This window comes from Ruditapes philippinarum, unplaced genomic scaffold, assembly GCF_026571515.1.
Source record: "Ruditapes philippinarum isolate M1 unplaced genomic scaffold, ASM2657151v2 ctg1368_1_1_1_1, whole genome shotgun sequence".
Lineage (NCBI taxonomy): Eukaryota > Metazoa > Mollusca > Bivalvia > Venerida > Veneridae > Ruditapes > Ruditapes philippinarum.
The window spans coordinates 29,737-55,337 of record NW_026861205.1 but is presented as its reverse complement, the minus strand read 5'-3'; the positions used below and the strand labels follow the sequence as shown (position 1 = coordinate 55,337).

Below are 25,601 nucleotides of genomic sequence, written 5' to 3'. Positions count from 1 at the left end.
AAACGTTCATGTATTAATATAACTTCATATTTCGAATGCATTTCTTAACTTTTTAAAGACATCCTTAACGAGGTGTTCTTTTAATAGCTACTTATGATTTGTATAACCTGTAATATGTCAAACGAATATATTTAGTGTACTTAATTACTATATATACACTGTACTTCTTTAACATTATCCTTTGTTTTCCTATTTTAGGAGGACAAATTAAGCAACGTTTAAAACCGAAAGCATTGGTTAAACCAACAGTGAATAGATCGCCTGCAACTTCGCATGCTTCAATGTCACCATTTAGTCGACAAGGAACGAACGCTTCTGAACTGTCAATTAATCACATGCCGTCTGTTGATCAATCATTTGTCTCAGTTCGAAGCGGAGCGAATGATTCTGTACCTTCATGTGATTTTGAAGAACATCTGGACGAAAATAATAATAGTGGCAATACATCGCCTAAAGTTCGTTATGAAAATCCAGAAACGTTACAAAGCATGCCGAAGAAAGTAAGTATGTTTCTTCTTTACTTTTCTAAGTAAAACATTTTTGTACGTTTATTATATAATCTGTAAAAAGTTTTGAAATGCCTTTCCATGACTGGCTTATAAGCAACTTTTTGTTAACAATAACAGGCTAATAGTCTTCTTAAATAAATTGTCAGAGTATATTCACGGATATTTTCCCTATAAATAGATTTTCTTGTAATCCCTCAAAAGACGCGAGGCTATGACGTGACGTAACGCCCATTTTATTGTTGTTATTAAAAAAAGAAAACGTTGGGTGACTCGCAAATAAAAGTCAAATTAATCTAGTTTAGCTTTCATTTTCACATCTGTAAGAGAATTACGAGTTAAATGTACCAATGTGCTCTTTTAAAATATAAGGTTTGAAAACGACAAATAAATAAAAAAAAAAACAAGCTGAAAAATTGTCGGTTTCCGTCATATTCAATAGAAGATGTTATAAGCCATACAAAAGCTATTTATAAACTATATATGCATGATAAAACAGATATTTACTTTTTAGCTGACGTGACGTTGGCGATATATTTTTGGCGATCTGATTTATGTAAACAGGAAAATACATCGTTGGACGGGTCAATGGAGCCCTTCCATTTTAAAATTACTACCAGTTGGCTTCTAACAGGGCGCTCGTGGATTGTTTTCCGAATCAAATGTACATATTATATATCAGTGCAATGATATAATAATTTCTATCAGCGTCTAGTTTTAAATTACACTTGTCCCTCTTTTCTATGTTTAAATTTGTATAATTATAATTAGAACAAGTTTAATTGATTATTGCAGACATTTGCAAGAGAGGACTATTTTTGTGCGGACATAGTAAGAGGAAAATGGTAAGAATGAAATAACTCTGCTTCTACTGCTTCTACGCATACTTTCCATAAATTACTTTCTCAGTGAATATCATCAGGCTTTTTTATTTGTAATTTATGTCGCATCAACACAGAATATGTCAATAACCTCTTCCCACCTTTTCCTATTGGAGGAAAACCTCAGGTGTCCAACCGGCTTTGAAGGCACGGACGGTACCTGAGTAGATCAATCGACATGACATAAGCTAGCTGGATAGCATCCTCATGTAAAGTATCTCAAGTCCTCAGGATTCAAACCAAGCGTGGTGAGAGTTAGGTGGTTTGAAATCAACAATGTCCTTCAGTTTAACAGTTAATCAAAAGTGTGGCTGCTGACAGTGAAAGGATCATTATGCTTCTAAAGAAAGAATATGTCAGTAAATTTCTGTGATTAAAGGATTAGCAACGTATATCTTTAATGTGATATGTTATGAAATAAATCTACGGAAATTGTATTTGAATATTAAATGTACTTTAGGTTATTAAAAGAACAGGAAGTTGGTCACTTTGGTGAGAATTCAAATGGCGTTCTAGTGTCAGATGATCCGTTGCGCGTGAATAAATCACCAGATGGTGACAATTATAAACGTAACGATCACAGATCTACTGGGCCTACAGGTATATATCAACATTTATTTCAGTTATTTTATTGATAATGATGACAATACTATAAGTACAAGAATATATATACCTTTACCTTGGCCTTTTTAAATGCGCAGTTTGTCAAAAGTTATTCTTTATTAAACGCCAATGAGCCAGTCTATATTCGGTCGTTCTAAAACTTAGCCGTTGAGAGATGTAACGACTGAGGCAGTGTCATTTATTTCAAATTTCCCTTCTTAAATTTTGGCCCCTTAAAGCCCAAAAATTTTATGATTAATTCTAAAATTTAGTTTTTTGAAGGAAAAAAGCCTAAAACACTTATTTAAAATAACTTCATATTTTTAAAAACAACCCTTTTTTTTAACATTTTAAAGGTGTTCTAATAAGTTAAATTTGGTTTTAACGGGAATAGGCTAAGGGGGAAAAAAAATTGTAAAAACAATTTTTCCCTTTTTTTTTAACATTATCCTTTCCTTTTTTTAAAGGACAAATTCAACTTTAAACCAAAAATTGGTTAAAATAATAATCTCAATTTTCTTTCCAATTTTTTCCCAAACCCCTTTTTTTATCGCAAAGGAACGAATTCAAATTTAAACCTCCTTTGACGAAAGGGGAAACAATTATTTTACAACAGGATTTAAAACATTTGAAAAATTTCGGATACCTGAGTAGATAGATTAAAAAAAACAAGCAAAATTTGGGTTTCTCATATTCATAGAAGATTTTAACCTTTTAAAAAACATTTAACAATTTCTTTTAAAAGTATTTTTGTTTAATTGATGGCTTCGATATTTTTTTTTAAATACCCATAATCAAATTCCCTTTAAACCATACGGACGGTACCTGAGTAGATCAATCGACATGACATAAGCTAGCTGGATAGCATCCTCATGTAAAGTATCTCAAGTCCTCGGGATTCAAACCAAGCGTGGTGAGAGTTAGGTGGTTTGAAATCAACAATGTCCTTTAGTATAACAGTTAATCAAAAGTGTGGCTGCTGACAGTGAAAGGATCATTATGCTTCTAAAGAAAATAAATTTCAGTAAACTTCTGTGATTAAAGGTAAGCAACGTATATCTTTAATGTGATATGTTATGAAATAAATCTACGGAAATTGTGTTTGAATATTAAATGTACTTTAGGTTATTAAAAGAACAGGAAGTTGGTCACTTTGGTGTTTTCCCAGTTGGTGACAACCCCCATGAATATGTAAGTATATTATTTATTCCATACCATTACTGAAAATCAACTTGTTTAACTAAACATTTCTTCCAGAGACATATGTGGTCCTTTCCTACTTTCTTTTATCAACCAATGAGCTCGATCGAAAAGAGTTAATATGAGCATATTTTGTCTAAAAATAGTTTCTAAATTTCGAGAGATGCCAGACGCATTAGTGAGATATTGGAAATTGAATTTCACTTTCAGTTTGAAAGAGGCGAAACATGCTTATCAATTATATAGTCCTTAACTAATATTTTTCTCAAAACAGTTTGGCTCCTTTCAAATAAATTTAAGTTTAACATGTTATCATTATTTAAAGATCCTGCAACACATTGTTGCCATGGTTTTATTTCATAAATATGATGCTCAAATTAAGATTTGTCAATATTGTAAGTTGCAGTAAGCATTATTTATAAACTTAAGATATTACCGAATTTAACATATCATGTAAATAAAGGGAGGTAATTAGAAATTTATTTCTATAAATTTTAAGTCAAATTTTTCCAATAAGAAAGAAATGCATGTAATATGTTGAATAATTATACTCTTCACAAATATTTGCAGTACACATTTTTCATATTCTTCGATGTTTGAAAATTGTTTTAATTGCATCATATACATATTCCATTGTTTTTTCCAAGTGCGGTGTACACACAGTAACAATACCAATCACAAAACATACAGGATCTTTAACGAGTAAAATGAAATTCTTCCAGTGTTCAGTTAGCTTTCGCACGATCTTTTTCAGCTAATTCACGTACCTTTTTCATGTTTGTTTCTCTTTGAAATATTGTAATTGATTTAGATTTGTTTCTGCCTTGTAGGAACTGTATATTCAAACCCTTAAGGGCCTAAAATGTTTCCGGATATATTCTCAGGTTTGTTTTGCATGGTATTTGTTTCATGTAGGTTATGAGATCTAAAATTTCTTGGTTTTTCATTTTAAACTTTGAGTTCGATTTCTGTTAAAATGAATATCAAGACATAAAAATCTTTAAATTTCTTTTAGCTTGTTATTTTTCATTGCAAGTGAAAATAGCAACTAAGTCTAACTTAAAATTTGATTTTTTAGCCACTTATAGATACATTTTCTGTTCACTGGCAAAATTCAAGTATTGTGCATGCTAGTATTAGTTAGTTTTTTATCTATTTTAGAATGGTCGGGTTTCCTTGGACAAGCTTCACGAGGCTTACACATTTTCTTCCCTTGACAAACTCCTCTCGTTCTACAGTATGCATGATTTACCTTCTAGAGAATATCAAGTGAAACTTCAGTATGGATGTTACAGTAGACGACCCTAGTGTTTCGATTATACGTTTTTAAATGGCATAAATAATCTTACGGACAATGAATAACTTGCCTATTCAACGCAGAGGAATCAAATTTGTGTGTATATATATATAAACACTGTATCACTAATACACATATGAACACAATATGTGAAGTTCTATTGAACGTACTTTTTTGCATTTACAATTTGTTTTGCATGATGCCAACTGGAACAATCATTCGGAGAAAAAGTAAAATGTGTGCATTATTCCACATGAGCTGTATATTTAATACAAGTCAATTTTATATACATTATTAATCAATATCCTTCTCATGAACGAAATGATAGTTCAATTATTACAGAAAACGTTATCATGTTATAGAATCTTATGTTTTTATTTGGTACTCAAATTATTTTTTATTTATTCTTAGTTGCCTGTCTGCAACACCTTTATTTCTTGACGTCGCAGATTATCGTTTTGCCTATTATTTTCTCTTTATAGCAAACATATTTATTTTATCTTTATATAATGGCAAAATGTGCTACATTTAAAGTTCCATGATAACCGCTGTATGAACTTATCTGCTGATGTTTCTCAATTCAAAATTTTACCATTGTTCAATTTTGCTTAAACCGGTGTTAGTGGCATGGGCTGTAACTTGCACTTTCCAGTACCGTTCATGAACAGGCTAAATCAAACGAAGGCTAACACACATTTAACTCTGCCGTTTTTTATTTGTATTAATAGAAGGTTGCGGACACTGAAGTATCCATGACTAAAAAGCTTTATTATGTCATATGCATAAGTTTGAATTTGTGAAGTGTAAAATTGTTTTGATTTTAATATTTTATACGCTAAAGATAGTTGTATGTTATTTATATATATTTTTTAGATGTATTGTAAAGATATATTATATTATGTAAATAGTATATGAACTTTTTATTGGCCACGCCGGTGAACGACGTCGTCTCTTATGGAATGCTTTTTATTTTGGCCTATGGAAGGAGCTGTAATTATAAGAAGTTAATGTCATGTTGTGTTAATTAGATTTTATTGATTCGTTAAAGCAAGTTAACAAATATGTTGCTATATTTGTATTTAATAACTATATGTAAAAAGCATGTGCATTGTGATATTATTTTCACGAAATTGCAGGCTCAGTTTAACAGCTTGTCCCTTAGCTTTATTGGCAATACTAAAACCCGGATTTCGAATAATGGTGTGGTCTACATTGATGCCGTATTCTTTTTCATTCATTAAAATTGTTTTCAAAATGTTCATCCAAGAAGAAAGTTCACGTGCAAATGAGTATTAGGATTGGTAATGGAACTGTTGTAAACGATTATCCTATTGATTTTATCCATAGTACGTTTATCTATTGCACAGAATGATTGTTTTTACAAAGTGTACCAGTATCCGGATGTTGAAAGCTATCCGAGTTTCTGCAATTACTGCTGTCACATAACTATCTAATTTTTTTATGAATACTTTACCAGAGTCTGTAACATTTCATAATTTTGCTGTTTATGGTGTTCTTTTGGGTTTCATGTTTTCTCCTTTTTAAGGGGAAGTTATTCATGTTTACTAAATTATTTGTTCTTTTCTGTCTATCTTAGGTATTACTTACTATTTTTGTTGTATAAAATTTACCAGTTGTAAAGTCATCAAAGGCATAGAGGCCCTGAGGGGTGAATATTAATAGATTTTTACTGGCTTTATATACAGTATAGACTGGATTTTTCTAGTTTGTTCAGTAAGTACATACCTACAGGTATTCTGCTACAGGAATCTTCTAATCACTATGTGAAACTAATTATTATTTTCTATGTGTTTGTATATAAATTGTCTATCAAATAACCTTTGGTAAAAATGAAAGTTGGAAAATTAAAGCTATACATATAGGTGCTCATTTCCATATATTGAAACAGAGAAAGAATAACATCCTGAAATTATCAATTTTAAACACTTGATATACAATGTATATGCAGTTAGTTATAAAGTAAAGTCTAATGGAACAGTATTTGTTACTGTAAGAGATATGCATTTAATGTTTAGACACTCACACAACTCAATCTTTATTATATGATATAGACTATTTGAGATTTTTTTACTTTTATACTATACATGTACATTAAAGTTTTCTTTCTACAAGATTATAAATGTTCCATCCAAGTACCAATGCTAATAGGATGTTATATTCATTTTTAATGGAAACTGTGAATTATTAATTTTATGTGCATATATGTATATCTAAGTATATGGATATAGTGTGACTTACAATATTTCTGTATTTAAAGACTTACAGTTATGATGGATGAGATCTGGGCTGCGTTTCATAGAGAGTCCTAAGTAAATCCTAATTCCTAGGACTTATGACCAACTTTAGGAGAAAAAGTTTTTGCACTTAAGACCGTTTCACGTAACTGTCCTATCTTTTGTCTTAAACTTAAGACTTATGACCAATTCGCTCTCCTGAAAAAAAATACAAAATATAATGGCACGCGCATAATCCCGGATTGGATTTACTATGTAATTTGTTATAGCAAGTATAAAAAGTAATGTATTGCCTTCTTATCATATTGAGTGAAAATATATACCATATTTCACGAAAAACGATAAAATAACCATTTTATTTAATTTTATATTAAAAAAAAAATAGTTACCAACCCCTTTGCTTGCTACGCAACTGCAATTGTACAGCGCGCAGTAATATTATTATTTATAGACTCGTCTTGTTTTGCACGCGATATTTGGCGCTACATTGTGACGTCATGTAAACAACCCTTTAAACGTCTGTACAGCGTTAATGACTGAATTAAAGATATTGGTGTTCGGATTTATTTTCTTAGTTAGACCATTATCTATCATTCTAGATAGTTTTCAAAACAAAATTCAACAAAAAATTGTTTGATTTTGGAGTGGTTTTGACTTAGGACAATCTTAGGATACCTTTTAAACACTCCTAGACTTAGGACTGTTTTTGGTCATAAATTTAGGAGTCCTAAGTTAGGACCTTTTTTAAGACTTTCTTTGAAACGCAAAATTGTCACAATTTTTTACTTAAGACAAACTTAAGACTTAGGACTCTCCATGAAACGCAGCCCAGCATTTGAATTTATATTGAATGATTATACAGGTTTTGATTGGTCTACAGGTTATATGTGTATATACCAAGTGTTGTCTGGCTATAAATAGTATCTATAATAAAGTTTATACATTAATGATAGTTTTCTTTCTACAAGATTTTGAATTCCATCCATTATTACCAACGTAAATGTTGATGTAAGGATTTCATATTTATTCAATAGAAACTGGGAATTGTTAATGTTATGTGCATACATGTATATCTTAGTATATGGATATGATAAGACTTTTAATATTTCTGTATTTAAAGAGTTACAGTTATGACATTATTATTAAATTGATGGAGGACTTTCATTTAAAGTTTTAAATGATAATACATGTATTGATAAGTATACAGGTTAAAGGTTTATACCATTGTTAGCTGGCTAATAATAATATCTATTATACAGTTAAAGGAATCTTAGCCTGGATGTTGTGGTTTATCTTCTGCACTTGTGAGATTTGGCAGGCTACATAATGACCTATCCAGAATTGAGGTTAATTAGTGTCCATAACTAGTGATGGCAGGGTCCATGGTGCAATTCCACCGGACAGTTGCATGGCAATATAGACATATATTCCACACTCTCTGTGTAAGTAGGTCATTACTGGTCCTTTAAGGGAAGAAAATGTCCTTAAATTTGGATCTAGCAATATAGTCTCAAAAAATCATATTCTGAATTGTTATTCTATTTTTTCTAACATGTGCATAGTTTGAAAAGGACAGCTTCTGTCTTATCTATTTGTAATTGAGGGACACCGGTCTCAACCTCCAGGTTTCCAGAGTCAACCCAACTACAGACTTTCCATAGAGTAGATTGTTACTTGCACTTGAATAAATTTGTGCACTAAATTTTATAGTGGGTGATTTGTGCCACATGAAAACCGACAAAGTACAAAAAGTTACCGGGCGCCAGATGAAAACATGAAGATACAATCTTGTTGTATTTTCATGTTTTCGCCCGGTGCCCCCTGATGCAAAATACTAATCAGCCCCCATAAAATGTCTTATCAAAGAAAAAAGGTTAGTTTCTTATCTACAAAAGAAAGATATTGTACATGTATTAGTACAGTTATGTTCACTTTCAAATTGACCTGTTACAGATAATGGCACAACCAATAAATGTATTAGCCGTTTTTTAGTAAAATAATTATACAATATATAACTTGTTATTTTCTTTAAGACTATGAGTATGTAAGTTTTTTCTTATTTGTTTAATTAAGAATTAATCTACCTGTTAATTAAAAAATAGAAAAAGTATCTGTCAAGTTAAGAACTGTTCACTATGAAGGGGAGACAATATTTAAGCGGCCAGATAGCTCAATCGCTACAGCCGCGTTACATTATTCTGTGGGTCACACATTCGACTTCAGGTCAAGCTGAAAATTTCTCATCCTGTGACTGAATATAACCCTGAGTTTAATTCACTATGCTCTGTACACATCAGAAATTCAAGGACACAAATCAATATAGTGGGGGAATACGTTGTGGTTTAGAACTGTTCATTATTAAAGAGGAAATGTGTAGCCGGCCGGATAGCTAGCTCAGTTGATCTTCTAACAGTCATGGGTTCGACTCATGGTCAAGCAGTTTCAGTCAAGGTTTAGACGTGGTTTTTCAACTGACACATGTTTGATTCATTTAACAGGTTGTATTTAATTTGAAATGGACAAAGGCAGTATTGTATGCGTGATACTTTTAGATCAACAAAAGGCAATTGATACAGTTGATCACACTTTACTGCACATGAAGAAGTTCTTCTTCTGAAACTTCTAGCATCTGCCATAGGTAATGACATTCTTACATGGTTCAAGTCTTATTTCTGATGGACAGCAGCTGGTGGATGTGGCTGGTACTCATTCTACTACTGCTCCGAGTACCTATCGTGTTCCCCTGAGGGTCATTTTAGGTCCTCTTTTATGTCTTATATATGTCAATGACATGTCTGCAATCCTAAGCAATAAGCTTTTATTATATGCTGATGACCCAGGTATATTGTTTCTGGTAAAATAAATCTGAAGAAATTCTCTCTTATGGCATGACTCTTATTAGTGATTTGTTTATTGACTAAAAATTGTCTTTACATCTTGGCAAGACAGGGTCTATCCCTTTTGGTTTAAGTTTCAACTTAAACTGGGCCTAGCCTCCAGGTCACATGTACTGGTACTGCTATAAAGTACACATCTTTTGTTAAGTATTTAGGTGCAAAACTTTATCAAATTTTTTGGCGTCGCCTTTGATGATTTGCATCAATGCTTTTCTTGTTATATTCATTGTGATACTTTTGTTGCATAATTTGCTTAAGATATGCACTTTTTGTACGGTTTTCAATAATAAAAAATAAATGGTAATGGCAGTTGCATTTTTCCTCTAATGAATTTTATATTTGTACAACCATATTTAATCATCAAGCTTATTCGTTGAATCGATATCCCCAGTCTAATGATTAAAATTATTTTTCTGACACTTCTTAATATTATGTATCTCACAGCATAAGAATTATTTTACAAAAGACCACAAATTTTAAAATGATCAGTGTTAATCAAATGGACTTATCCTTTAACAGTATAATTACATTCAGAAATGTACTTATAATATCATATATGATTATTCATTTAAAGTATATTTATAAAATAAGGAAATTTCAATATCGAGATTCAAATGTAATTAATTAAGTTGTTATTTTAATTTATCTTAGTAGATCAAGGAATAACACTCTGAAGCAAACTCTTAAATTATATAAAAGAGAATCATGGTTCATGGACAATTTTTTTCGCCCATTATGAGATACATGAATGTCAAGGCATGAGGTTACAATATGATATCTCCTACATCTTCAATCTGAAAGGACCAATAACTCCACAATCCTAAAACTTGTGTTTCTCATTTATAAGCTAAATAAAACTATGAAATGCCACATTGATTTCTACAATACTTAAGAGTTACACTATACTCAAATTTGATATTAAAAAATATTGAAAATTGCTACAAAGTATCTTTGTTAGTATTAAATAAACATGTATCGACTTCTCACAAAGAAGATATGTCATGTTAATAATACTATAAATTAATAGATGCACACAATATGAGTATAAAGTGTCATTTAACAAACTGGCAGTTTTCCTCAAGGAAAAAAAACAAGTTAACTTGACCTGTATTATGGTTCCCATATATAGTTTATTATACTTTCTTTTATTCATATTAGACATATTCAGTGAGAATCTTATGGATTTCAATAGATGTTTGTAATTAAAATAAGTCAAGGATGAGCATAGTACATGAATAGGTTTGAGAGAAAATAAACAGGGCAAGAACTTAAAAATGCGAACGAAAGTTATGATCCAATTAATAGCACTATACCTTAATTATATGTAATATATCAATTTATAAAGTTTCAAGAAAGTAAATTATACATTTTTAATATGTCCATAACGCAGTAAAAATGTTATACATTACGAACGTTCAGTAAAACCTTCGGTCATTTGAAGAAAACAAGAAATTATTGTACCATTTTAATTATTTTTTTATTGCAGAAGTGTTACTTTATTCAAATTTTAATATGATGAAATCGCCAAATAGGGCAGGAGAATGTATTTTTATTAACACAACTAACTACACATTAATAAAAACGCAAAAAGGACAACCAAAATGTATGAAACAAATATAACGAAAAACGTTCTTGCTCACATAAATACTATAAACTGTTAGTACCAAAGATAATATGTTTACTGATAACAGTAACAATATCGTATTTTTGATTAGACGTATCATACAAATAAATAGAAGAAAACATCAAATTGAAACACTTGTAAAAAGAAACAGGATTTTTTTATCTTACCGAATTTGTTTTCCTTTAAAAAAAATTCTTATATAACCAAATACCTTTACAATATTGGGATGACGCTATCATTAAAATGGAATTTGATAATTGGTTGAAATTTAGTATCATTTGTATCTGACCATCTTTAATATTAATCTTAGCTCGGGAATATTGTCTATAGATTTTAAACATTATTTCAAAGTCAATTTCTTGTTTAAAATAAGAATAATTGGTTTGTGTAATTCGTAGGTTTCTCGAAGTAACATTTCACATCATTGACTTTGACAAACGTTGGTAGTCAGAAAGAAAAGGCCAACACAGCTTTATGTAATACATCGCATTATTTCATCAACGATTGGAAACCGAAGATTTAATTGTTCATTGACCACTCAAAGAACTTCTCTGTTAGTCTTGATCAATTCCTGTAATGACTCATTTAATAAAATACAAACATGCTTGATATCTCTTCATGATGATCGATAGAATAAAACACAAAGCACAATACTCTTTCCAGAACCTTACCAAGTTTGAAATCATTAATAAAATTGTCCCTTTGTCTTCCTTTTTTCTGCTACCTCTTCTTGTAATACATCTTGTAAACGGTTTGTTACAGTTTAATATGATGTTTTGATTGAACAGTTATGACAAATAATAATATAATTTTATCATATTTATATGCGCAATACAAAAAAAAATTCATTCATTTTGAATAAACTGCCGATTAATCGGGTAATTTTGACAAAAACTCAGCGGTCAGGTCTCTGTCGAGTTACACTTGCGATGTCTTCGAGATTACATATCTTCTTATAACTTGAAATGATTGTAATGACACTTTGTATCCTTTAAGAGTAATCAATTTTCTACCATTTGGTACCAATATATTGAAAATTGGTGAAAAAAATGTTGGAGTTATATAGTTCATATTAAGATGAGTGCTGAAAATGAGCGGCGAGTTGCATACCTTTACTAAATGTATCATTTTTTTGTATTTTGTAGGAAATAAAAGTTATTGAATTAAAAGCATATACCAAATATTAAAACATGTTTCAAATGAAAAATACTACATTTCACGTGGTTTTGAGAGGTAGGAGGGTTGTAGAGTGGATGATGGGGGGGGGGGGGGGCGCGGTACCAGTGACCAATAAACGCGCCGAACACCTATGGTTTGAAAGAGCAAATTCACAAAAGTTAATGAATCGAGACGATGACGTTATCATAAGCTCAATGTGTGTAACATTGACAGTGCTTTAAAAACATTTGCCTCATTGTTGAACTTGTATCCCAAGAAGTGTTAAGTGAGAAAAATTTAAAATCATAAAGACGGAACCTTACTCTGTGACGGTGATATCTAGGAAACCTACATTCTAAAAAAGACGAACAGTCATATGCAAACGTTTTATTATCGATAGGTCCCTGATAACAATGCCTGATAGTTTTCTGGATAGGACAAGAGGTTTTCTATTTTCACATATGACAATTTAATTGAATTCACAATTGTTCTTTTCCACCTCAATTAATCTGTTAGTTTTTAAGTAGCATATAGGCAAGCAACAACAACTGAGTTTACACATACAAATGTATATAGTCCCTAAACTTTCTATAGTGCTATGACTAACGAATTGTATTAACTATTTCATCATGTTAAGTCTAGTTTGCTTCTTGATAATCCTGAAGGAAGATATATATCTACTTCGCTATCCAGATTTATCTGATTTTCAAAACGTGATATAACTTTAAAAAACAAAACAAAAACAAAAACAAAAAAAGAGAATAACTTACAATCATTTAAGTTCTTTCAATTTGTATTTGGCAAGGCAGCTATGTTCAAAGAAAAAAAAGAGAGGCAGTCACTTGTTGATAATCGTGAAGGGCTTGCTAAAGATGGTTATGGTCTCAATTGAATATTTCAACAACAGCGATGAAAATTAAACTTGGAAAATGAAACAAGGAAATTCATTGAGCTTAAAATCTTAATACGTTTTTTTGGACAATCGTCTGAAAGTAATTAAACAAATAGCTTTACCGTCTAAATGTGCCTCTGCACTTACACAAGAAGTTATCAAACCTCGAGAAAGTATTGACTGATAATGCTTAAAATACAAAATATCGTCTGATATTTAACCTAGATGAAACAGGGTTTAGTCTGATCATAGACCACCAAAAGTAATGTCTTGAAAATTGTGTGAGAGAATTCAAAAGGTTACTTCATCCAATGCGACAACAACAACAAAAACACACTGAAACGTTTTTAAATCATTTGTTAATATGTTTTAAGTGAATAAAGATGAAAGGTTCTGCACCATAGGTCATCTTATAAAGTGGCCTAGACAAGGTTATCAATGGTTAAATCTTGATGCGATAATTGGAAAATAAATTCGGAAAATATGCCGCCCAGAAAGATCCTGTTTAACAACAATTACAATGGTATGAGCAGTTCATTGTTTGCGACCTAAGCATTGTAAATAGGAACCTACTGGAGAAACTTTTTCGTGGGAATGCGAATAAAATAAAAGCATCGTCATACAGCATTTTAGCAATTTAAATATAAGCATGGTTATACTCCTTTTTTAATTAATGGTCTTTTGTTGTATTTTTTTTTCAATAATAAAACAGATATTTATCCAATGAAAGTGTATGTTAGGCAGGAATTGCAAGCAAAAATGACCAGTCTCAATTTGTGTGTTTAAATATTCTCTGATTTGATAACACAATTAACCTGCAGTGAAATGTGAGTAGTCACACTTTGTCCTAATGGAGAAATGACACTTTAAAGAGCGCGCAGCTGGATAAAATTAACATATAATTTGGTTTGAAATATACTATTCTTACACGAAAGTGGTAAATGCAAGCCATCAACAAAGCCCCACTAGCGTAAGCAGAACTCAGAACTTTAGATATTCAAGACTTATAAACATAAGCAGATGTGTTCATCCTTAAAAAAGAATTACTGCAGTATTTAATTTATTATTTTAAGATTTTTTGTTTGAACTTCAACTTGTATCTGAGAGCCTTCATATGGATGTGAAATATTTCAGCGATAATTTGAAGGTTTAACCTCAAAACTGTAAAAAGAAATGAAGTATTTGTCACAACATGTAGTTGAAGTAGATTTTATTATTGTTAGGGCCGCACAAAAAAAACAAAAACAGTAGGAGTTGTTCTGACTTGAACAAATTAAAGGTTACTGAAAGTGCACGATGCGTACTGGTCGTTTATGACTAATACGTTTCAGAGAGTTTAAAAATTGAAAACTAAATAATAACAGTACATTTGATATATCATAAGATAAAAAGGACATTTCACATGAACCACATTTTAGAAAGTTACTGATAATTCTTAACGTTAAGAGTTGTAGTGCGTCTTCATATTGCATTAAATTAAAAATATTTTCTAATATCGCAATGGTTGAATATTGTCTTAAAATTGAGCATGATTTTTATAATTATTGCTAAACGCGTGTTATCTTTGATATTGAATAACTATGGTAACGCGCATCGGCGCAGCGCATCAAATATGTTAAACAAGATCATCAAGGACAGGCGGCGTTCAATGAACGCAGCCCCACCCGACCCAGTAACAAGAGCCAGTGGCAAGGAGCCCAGAGGGATCCCAAACAAAAACAGGGAAGGGTAAAAGGCAGAGTACGGCCAGGCAAACCACTACCTAAGAATAAATAATTAGAAACTGATAAGGAGCTAAAAGAAAACAAATAAATGATTGGATAGTAGGCCCATAAAGTCAAAAGTCACAGGGGAATAGGACATGAGACCCGGGGAGAATAAATAAAAACTAGGGGCAAAGGGGAAGATACTTACCGTAGACTAGACAACAACAAGAGACACAAAAGTTTCACCGAAACAGTATAAAACAACATAGACAAACATCTGAGGAACACGGAGGGGCGCCGCCTTGGAACGGTCAGCAGCATAAATACTGCTGGGGAGTTTAAACCGGTTAATGGTGCACCAAACCTCACTCTGAGCCCCACCATGTTCCTATAAACGAGACAGTGTAAATAAAATGAATCCCCGCCAAGTGAAATTCTAACAGTTGTCATGGTTACAAAAGGTGAAATAAGTAAAACATCGAAATGCTCATGTAGAAAAAAACAGTTTTTGAGGCTTGGTTGTACTTATAGGTTCTTCATAAATTGACCTCTATTTTTGCCATATGCTCCATCAACACGTTTTATTACATTAACGAGATAGTCATTCAGACATGAAACGGCTAAATAATTTATTTTAATGGCAGAGGTCATAGCATTAATATATAAAAATATACGAGATCACAAACTAGAAAAGGTGATGAAGAAAGAATATAAAATTGACGAGAAATTAATGACCTAAATTTAAAAAGCGCTAATTTAAAAAAGGTATCGACTGTAAACAGATAGCGATCTGTCCGTCATATTTGATGAAAATAAAATGATGTCTGCATCGGGTTTATTCATTCAGTTTTACCAACATTTGAAATTGATGCATATGTTTAAAACGGTACTTGATTTTATCTAACTAGTTATCTTTTTTTTCTAAAGCGAATATTTTAAGAAGAAATCGCGTTTTACATATTGTATTTACTTTCCGACGTGATGACGTACGTTATTCAATTCATTGATAGTGTGCGCCGGGCTACGTACCCTTTGCCATTTGTTTTTTGGGGTTTTTTTTATCACAGAATTATTCTTTGTAAACATACTTTATTGATTGTTTCACTGGTCATAAAGGACATATTTCAATATTTGTCTCCAGAAAATTGTTCATGTTTATTAAAAGACTGAATAGTAGAGCCCAAGTCATGTTATTTTTTGAAAAACCCTCGTAAAGACATACAGCAGAAGCGAAATAGAGAAATCTGAGATACAATATCTATTTTTATGCTCCACTGGAAAATTCGGAGATAAGTCCGTCCCTCCGTATTCTTCCGTAGCTACGCTGCACTTTTCTCGTATAGACATACACCAGAAGCGAAATAGAGGAATCTGAGATACAATATCTATTTTTATGCTCGACTGGAAAATTCGGAGATAAGTCCGTCCCTCCGTATTCTTCCGTAGCTACGCTGCACTTTTCTACAGTTTCCCCGAGCAAATTCATTTATCTACAGAAATCTTCTATATTTTGGAGGTAGATACTTTGCGTTGTCCTCTTACGTAAAATATATTTTGGAACTTTCTCTCTATTAGGGTGATCAGTATTAAAATAGTTTTTAACGTTTTTGGATTTACATCCTTCATGTTTTTATCGACATCTTCATATATGGTACGAACATAAAGATACATTAAGGTTGAGCTCAGAGAAACTTTGGTCAAGATAAAGGTCACATGTGCTTAAGGAAATTGGGTAATTTATAATTTCTTTGCTAATTCAACCTCCATTTACTAACCAATGTTTCTTTAAATTGATTGATGTTCCTTTAAAATATGGCAGGAAAATATCTTGGAAAGGTGCTTTTAAATTAAAAAAGTTGTCAAATGTTTCAAAGTTTATTTCGTTCTAAGGCTTCCGTCCCATATACAACATTTTGCAGCATATAACAATAACATGTAAGTGTTGACAGGAAGATTTAAATAATGTCAAACATACATGTATACAATAAAGTTCTAATACTGATGAAAGTAATTTGCTTACAGTTGTGATTAGTTTAATTTTTGACTGACTTTGGTAAACATACATTGCAATCTTTTTTATTACATCTACGTTTTTAGTAGAAATCAACATATAAAATATATACAAAGAATGCTTACTTTAATATTTTGATGGAATATTAAACTTCTCTGATGTACAAAGGATATGTAATTACAAAATTAGTTTCATTTTTCAGTATATGTACAATTTTTAAAAGTATGATAAAAAAGATCAACAAGGAAAGGTGGCGTTCAATGAACGCAACACCCACAAGACCCAGTAACAAGAACCAGCGGCAAGGAGCCCAACAATGCATATTTAAATGTCTACCAATTTCAATAACGAGGTTGTAAGTAGAACAACTTCACTACGAAATGTACTAATAGTTATACAATCAATATCAGTTTCTTCCCAAAAGACCTGCTTAGCATAAGTATAAAATGAGTTCAGTTATAAATTTCTTACGTTTTGTCTCCAAATGTGTAGTTATTGGTATTTTAACCTTAAAACAGATCTGAACAAACATTTCTTTTTTATTTTAATTTTCTACTTCTTGGGCTTCCCAAACATAGTCAATTCCATTCATTTACAATATAATACGTAGTTCGTTTAAAATAATACACAAATAATACAAGCAACTGCTATGTCTAAAACAAGGCATACCCAATGGCAGAATGTCGAGCTCGCTGGTCTTTATTCAAACCTAAACCTATAAGCTTAAGATGTACATAACTCGTTTACAGTATACATAAGTGATCTTAATATATTGTTTGCAACACTTCTGCTTATACCCAAGGCAATATATTGGCATTGTATCATCTAAGGTGACCATGACCTATGACTAAGTGACCTGGTTAATATGCATCACACTCTCATGACGAATATTTGTGCCTTAAAAACTCAATTCATGTTATTTGAAAATTTTACATGCACAAAGAAGTTATGGCATAGACAAGTTCAGATGCATGTTCGAACGCAGGCGCACCCAAACAACAAAAAGCCATTTTTACAACTAGGTCGGCTCAACGCAAGCGGGCTCAATGAATATCTACCGACCACTAAGCATAATACTTCAAAGCATAAGCAAGATACAGTGCCAACAAACAAATTTTAATTTTTCTATTTAACTTTTGATCTCTTGTGACCTTAATATTGACCTTCATTTTGCGCGGGCCAAGTCAACTAAACGCGGTAAACATTTATGCTAAGTTATATTCAAATCCAGCCATGTATATAGAATATGATAAACACGGCCATTTAGAATACTAGTCACATCCTAGTCAGAAAGAGGTTACAAACATTCAAAATAATTCTCTCCAGTGCTTAAAATAGATTTATTTACACTTTTAATAAATAGCCTTTATTGACGGACATCGTTCATCTTTGTAGATAGGTGACGATACGTAAGGAGCGGTTTAAGCCATTCTACTTTTGATTACATCTGGGGACACTTTGGTCAAGGTCAAGATTGCATGTGCTTAAAAAATATTTTTTTATTAACTTTGCTACTGCAACCTTCATTTTTGATCAATGTCTTCCATATTCATTAGGCAGATACTTAAGTCGATATTCTGGTAAGGGCTACTAGTTTCAATTTTAAAGTTTCCACCGCTAACAAAAGATATTTCTTAAGTTTTAGTTTTGCTCATGTAGACATTATAACCTGATCATTGTTTTTCACATTTTGTAGGTTGATACGTTGGGTGGTTTCCTTATTTGGCAAGGTCACAGTTGCCTTAAATATAATATAAAATATTTCATAATTTTACACTTGTATTTGCAGAACTTTTATTTATCGACTAATGTATTTCATATATGATAGCTAGAGTTGACAGAGATCTATACATGTTTATATATTTTTGCCGAATGTGTATTCATGTTCTTAATGCGTGCAAATTTTATTTTCTAACCCCACACAAATTTACGAACAAATTAATAGCATAATTGTAAAGAACAATTACGTTTTGGTTACTTGACACTGAAAAAGCAGTATCATGAAAACACATGGAAATTTAAACAAAACAAAAACTGTCATAAAATTGTACAAACGTTAATGGTTTGTTTAAATGATTATGTGAAGAAATTAAATTTAGTATAATTAAAAAACAATTCCGCTTGAAACAGAATTGATAGCGGAACCATGGGTCATTTACGGTTATTAATTTCGAGTTTGTCCAATATACTCGTGTGTATACTGAAATGCCATTAGATATACAGCACCTTTTTAAAAAAATATCATGCCAACCAAAAACATCTAACTGCATCGTCCTGGGAATGATTACAATTATCTCCACCAATACCATATATCCTATGACAATCAAATAAATCAAGTTCTTGACCTTTGCAATAAAGACACGAAAGCCAAACTGGACCAGATCCTTTTGGGACATTATATCCTTCAACGCCCCTTGCAAATCCAGCTGGTCCGCATGCTACGTTCGACTCAACCTCGTCAAAGCAAACCGAGCATACTGTGCCCCAGTGGTTGTTATATCTGACTTCAACGCGATCTTCGACCGCAATTTCCGTAACTATTGCGTCTGCAATACGAATATTCTTATTGCCACAATGGAAGGTTACTCTTTTGCCTGGTTGTGCATTGATATTGAAACAACTATTATTATCGTGATCATTTGCTATTTCAAATTCTTTTTCATAAACAACTTTGAAACAGCTGGCTGAAATTGTATCCTCCGAATCCGTTTTGCGAGATGTAATAGCTGACAAACCATCTAATATCATAGAATGACCTTTGATTACTTCTTTATATATTGTTTCAGCCTTTATCAGAATTTGATTATACTCTGCTGACGTTGTTTTATTTGCACTTTCATCATAATCTTTTGCGCGAGGATTCAAAGTGTCTATGAGCTTTTCCAAATTTTCACAAAGGTACGATTTTGTTTTGGACTCACACTTTTCGAAATATAAAGATATATTCTTCATGAATAAGTTTTGCTTTTCAATGAATGTTTCCAACCGATTAAAGGTGTTAACTTGCAAAAACAATGAATGCATTTTAAGTTCCTTAAATGCATTCTGCAATCTTTTGATATCTGACTGAGTGATGTGTGTCTTTGAATTCTTATTTAGATCCGAGATATTCACATCTTTCGATTTCGTAGTCGGTACATTAGTATTCTTTAGAATTGATAGGGTTTCGTGAAGCAAATCGGAAAGCCCGTTTATTTTTGATTCAATATTATTTATCATTCCTTCATTTTTCTGTATACCTTCGGTATTTTTGTTTATCCCTCCTTTCATTATTTGTTCTAAGTTATAGAGTTTAAAATTTAACATCCAAAAGCATCAACGTGTTATGAAAATTCCCCAATTCTAAAGCAAAACAGTAAAAAAGAAAAATTATTGACTTGACGGTTTCTTCGAATAAAGTTCATATCTATATTTATCAAAATGGTAGTCTTCAGTTGTTCTAGTATGAAAATGTTAAGTAAGGGGTATATTTTCAACGACAACTTTTACAGAGCACTCAAACTATTCTTTACAGACTCATGCCCTCGAGAACAGATCTTTTGACAGCATTAATATTGCAAAGTCTACTAAATGAAACGATTCGGTTTATGTGCGTCTTCTTACTGGCGGGAAGTAAGTGATGACCCAGGGGTTAAAATGTCTGCCTCTCAACCCAGGGATCATGTGTTTGAGCCCTTCTTGGGTCCTGACCATATATTTTTCATTTGATACCAGTACTGGTTAGTTCAAGGAAGCAGACTCGAAAGTGATTTTAACTACGTTGCAAGAATTTGATTCGCATTTGAGTTTAGATGCATATGTTTAAACTAAAATAAATGCAAAGTATAAGTTCAATTTTTGTAAACATGAACATTAACCAAAGAAGAAATTTTGGAGATCTTTTCAGAAGAACGAAAACAAACAAACGCCACACAGCATTTGTTATTTTATTCAAACGATTTGTTTAAAGACACATTAAGCCTCAGAATCAATATTTTTTCATTCTTTAGAAATGTCACACATGCAAAATGTAAGCAAAGTAGTATTTTGGTTCCATATGAAATACTAATGCTCAAAAATTATAACGATTGCAAATAGAGCTATTATTGCAAAAGATGTATCTATCCATGTATTTATCCAAATATTCATATAACATGTAAGGGCTTAAAGTAATGCAGACGATATAATAAGGTAATTGAATTAAGGGCATTAAAACCATTAAATAAATACTTACAAGGTATTTTATGTAAAATAAGAGATATTTATTAAATGCTTCTCTTGACATAAATATTTAAGTATTAAATTTACTAAGTTATACCAGGTACATTTTTACCTGAAATATCAGTGTCTGCATTGCCTGTAGACGTTGCTCTAGCTGCTTACGAGACAGTTTGGCACATGGTACAGCAATAAAGCAAAGCTGCAGGATTACTATGTGTGCACATTTCATAGCTGGATATGCTTTTCTTCAACTGTAAAAATATTTAAATCTCATAATATGTGGTATAATTTATTCTCAAATTGGCTAAATAATCGAGCCAATTTGAGAATAAATAATATACATTTATATTTTACGTCTTACGTTGCCTATATTTCTACAGAGTTAATAAAGTTTTTTGCCAAATGAAGATGATATTTTATTGTATAATAAAGTAATTATATAATATCTTCTTCATTTTGGCAAAAGCTTTATTAACTCTGTAGAAAAATAGGCAACATATGACGTAATATTGAAATACAACGTTTGACACTAAAGATCTGGCATTTAACTATTAAAATCTTTTAAAAATATCATTATATTTATCATGAAGTATTAATGGCTCCTTTACGGATTTAGAGTTTAGATCTAAGATACATGAGAGTTTCAAAAATATTAAAAATATAACAATAATAAAATAAGTTTAAATATAAAGAACGATGAAATATAAACTTATTAATTACCTTCTAGTTATAATAAAGCGAACTCAGATTTGATCAAGCAGTGGTTATCAGCAATAAATACAAAGAATTTCGAGTCGATCGGTCAAGTTAATAGCACTACTTGAGAAAAGTTAAGGCTAAAATGTTTGAAGTTTCTTAGACATTTTTAAGTTTTATCAAATATGTATACCTATTTTCTAACTTTTTTCAAGCATGTACATTTTTCTGTCATTAAAAGTATCTACTATCATTGATATGCATTATTTTTGTTTTACTTCACAGTTTTGTCCTCGTGTCTTTTCATTTTGAAAGTTACTTTGATAGTAAGTACATTTTAGAGATAAAGTTTACTTACATGTACTTGTGCACCGCACCGGTGGAATGCTTCACTCCATTCACCGTTCGAAGAAACGGTACTGTATTTAATAAGCTGTTATATTTGTGTAGATGAATTGATGTTTTGTGTCAATTATCTGCGTCATATTCATCATCATCATCATCATCATCATCGCTATGATAGTCATCATCATTACTTACCACGATAATAATTGAAATGATTTTTATAAAAATAAGTTGAAAGCAGGTTATTTTAACCATCGTTCGACTTAATTTTATTTTGTCATAACAATTTTCTTTTCCAAATAGTAAAATGACTCGTTCCAAAATAAATATAAAACGCTCGTTCCAAAATAAATAATTTAAAACAACGAAGTTTATGTGAACATATTGACGTCATTAGAGTCTTCGATTATTTCAATTTTCTAGCAAGTGGAATTGCTGCAACCAAGCCTATATGTGACAAAGGCTTCAAAATATCTCTTTTATTACCAATACTATATGCGACTGAATATAAATATTATTTTGTTAAACAAAGAAATTAAATAGTTTCTGTTTAGGCCTAAAACACTTAAATCTATCATCCCAAAAATGTGAGTACGTTCATAACTTTAAAGATGATCTTATTTTTTACATCCGACATTGGCTCATTGAACAAAGTAAGGGCTGAACAAAATCAGCTTATCAACATGTAACATATTTATATGATAAGTGGGCAATTTATCGTCACAATATTTATGTTGCACATAAACGTATAAAGTATATTTTTTGTTTAACATTGACATTAAAATGTATTCATGTTTTTATATTAGAAGAGAGATAATCATGTCATCTTATAATGACATAAGTTGTCCTAGTTTTCTCCCTAAGAAGTCACGAGTGTCTTGAAAAGATAAAGTCCTAATGATTTTCTGCCTTTGTTATGCTTTCCTAATTTTTATTTTCAACTGTATTTAAGAAAAAAGTGCATCATGGAAATTAGACACCTTGGCTGAATTCAAAATGTGACTGTTTACATCGTTTCAGAGACAAGTGCTTATAGTCATTGTTATTCAGTAATGTCAATAAATTCCTGTTATTTGATTTCTCTTCTGATTGTCCGGAGTGAATTCAACCATGTGGTGAATGACATTTGAGTTCCGTTCAAGCCGGTACTAGGGGGTCATGAGGGATGTTGCACTTTTCATTATCTATCACGTACATTAGTCTGCTATTTTCATGTAATTTTTGTGTTTTTAATGCTTCCGGGGAATCACTTTGTTGCCAGATATTTATGTATCAATCAGTTATTAAATCAAAAGATATGTTAACTGATCTGCATATTGTCTCTTTTTCAAAATATAATTTTAATGGATTATATCTTATTAAATATACTTTACTTCCGAGCTTAAGTCACGATTTTTGATAAAAGAAAATACTCTTCCGACTGCTCGGAATGTAATCAGCCTTGTGGGCTTTAGACATTTTTGTAATCTTATAGTAAATGTATATTATTTATGATTATCCGGAATACATTGTATTAAATGTTTTATTCAGCCATTGGACAAAATACTGCCAAAAGAAATCTAAAAATCTGGAAACAAAGTGATCCCTCGGAAGCATTAATCACAACACAATTACGTGCAAATTGCAGACTCGGTTTGATCGAGTCTGTACATAAGGGATAACGATCCCAAACTCAGTAAATAGTTTAAATCTAAATGTGTGTTATTCTATATTTTCTTATCCTATTCGAAATTATAGCACATTAACCAGTATATGTTTGTTAATATTTGCGGTGTTTAATGCTTGATAATTGTTGCTGTTGTTTATAAACGATGTACTGGAAGTTAATACATGTACATTAAAGATTGTTACAAACTGTGTGCCATCGATAAAATACTTTCTCATGATGGTCCATTGATTGTAATTCAATCATTTAGAATGTAAAAAAAACTTACTGTGATATATTTTCTGTTTGATTGTGCAGAGTCATTTTGATAAAGTTATTTTTCAGCAAACCCATTATAATAATGATAAACCGTTTGATCGAACAAAAATTCTTTGAAATATATAACTATCCGTGGTTACATTGTAAGTACCCAACACTTAAAGATGACAAAGCCAATTTAGATTATCTTTCTAATTGTGCATACGTCGCGTTAAACTTTGTTCTCTTTTTATATATGGGTGTTTGGCCTCCGTTTCTTTGTTGTGTGTGATGTGTGTACGTGCGCGCGCGTGCGTGCTTGCGTGCGTGCGTATGTGCCAGAGCAATTATTATTTATTATTTATGTTGTTAGGCGCTTTAAAGGGATACTTAGGCAAATTAATGTCAAAAATATTAAAATGATATTTTTTACACGATAAAAGGACATTTGTTTTGAAGTCCCAACAAAAATTTCTTTATACATTCTATATATTTGGGTTTATAGCGGAAATACATCTTTATTATGTTGAATGAAATTTAGACGCCGTCAAAACTACAGGGTAGGTTTAAAACAAGTCATGTGACTTGAACAAACCCTGGAAGTTACAATATCAGATATTGTGGATATTGTATGATCGAAACAAGTCTAAGTCATTCATTTCAGATATTCGTTAATGTTTCCAGAGTTCACTGTGACACTATTGTGAAATAGAAACTCTCTTACCTGACCCTCGTGGGTCAAGTTCGGAAACCATGAATTTATTTCTTATAAGGAGAGAAGTTTTGTTACTGTGACTACCTTCTGTATTTGTTTTGAGAACATTTAAAGAATAAAGAATGAAAAAACGAAAACTTTGCTTTGTGTCTACTTTAAAAAAATAAAAGATATGTGCAATGAGCGTTACGAAATAAGTAATTGGTCTCACACATTTAATCTTTACTAAAAATTCACTTCTAATGATGTAAAAAAATGTAGTATATATATTTTAAGTGATGCCTCACACAGATATCATGTCGCCAACAAACACTAGGTAAGAGATGCTGATAAGCCCGAAAATTTACACGAAGATACGACGAAAAGAAACAGCCTATATCCGAAAATCAGCATTTTCTTTCCACAGCTTAAAACAATGTATAAATTCAAAGTTTTGAGGAGTTTAATATCATGTTTGCCTCTCAATATGGACCTTAGTTATACTTTTAAATGCAACGAATTATTTTTTAAAGTCTCATAACAATGTTTTTACAGTTACCTCTCTGGCGTGGGTTCGATCCGGGAGGTGCTTTGGTAGTTTAGCGCGGAGGAAGGTAGTCTAGTACTGGTGTAACTCTCCAGGAACGATGGTGAGGAAACTACCCGCCTATATGACTGAAATACTGTTGAAAAAGGCGTAAAATGAAACAAACAAACAATTAAAAACAATGTT

At 31.5% G+C, this 25,601-nt stretch overlaps 1 protein-coding gene across 1 annotated transcript in view; it reads left to right on the top strand.

The window, feature by feature from the left end:
* The window catches only part of LOC132714859 (uncharacterized), a 36,083-nt gene extending 27,840 nt beyond the window's left edge, over window positions 1–8,243 (top strand). Inside the window, exons 11-15 of the mRNA XM_060697777.1 lie at window positions 199–500; window positions 1,302–1,351; window positions 3,115–3,181; window positions 4,021–4,074; window positions 4,352–8,243. Coding sequence (XP_060553760.1) covers window positions 199–500; window positions 1,302–1,351; window positions 3,115–3,181; window positions 4,021–4,074; window positions 4,352–4,498 — 620 coding nt within the window. The 3' untranslated portion in view covers window positions 4,499–8,243. The remainder of the gene's footprint in view (window positions 1–198; window positions 501–1,301; window positions 1,352–3,114; window positions 3,182–4,020; window positions 4,075–4,351) is intronic.
* Window positions 8,244–25,601: the final 17,358 nt, after the last annotated feature.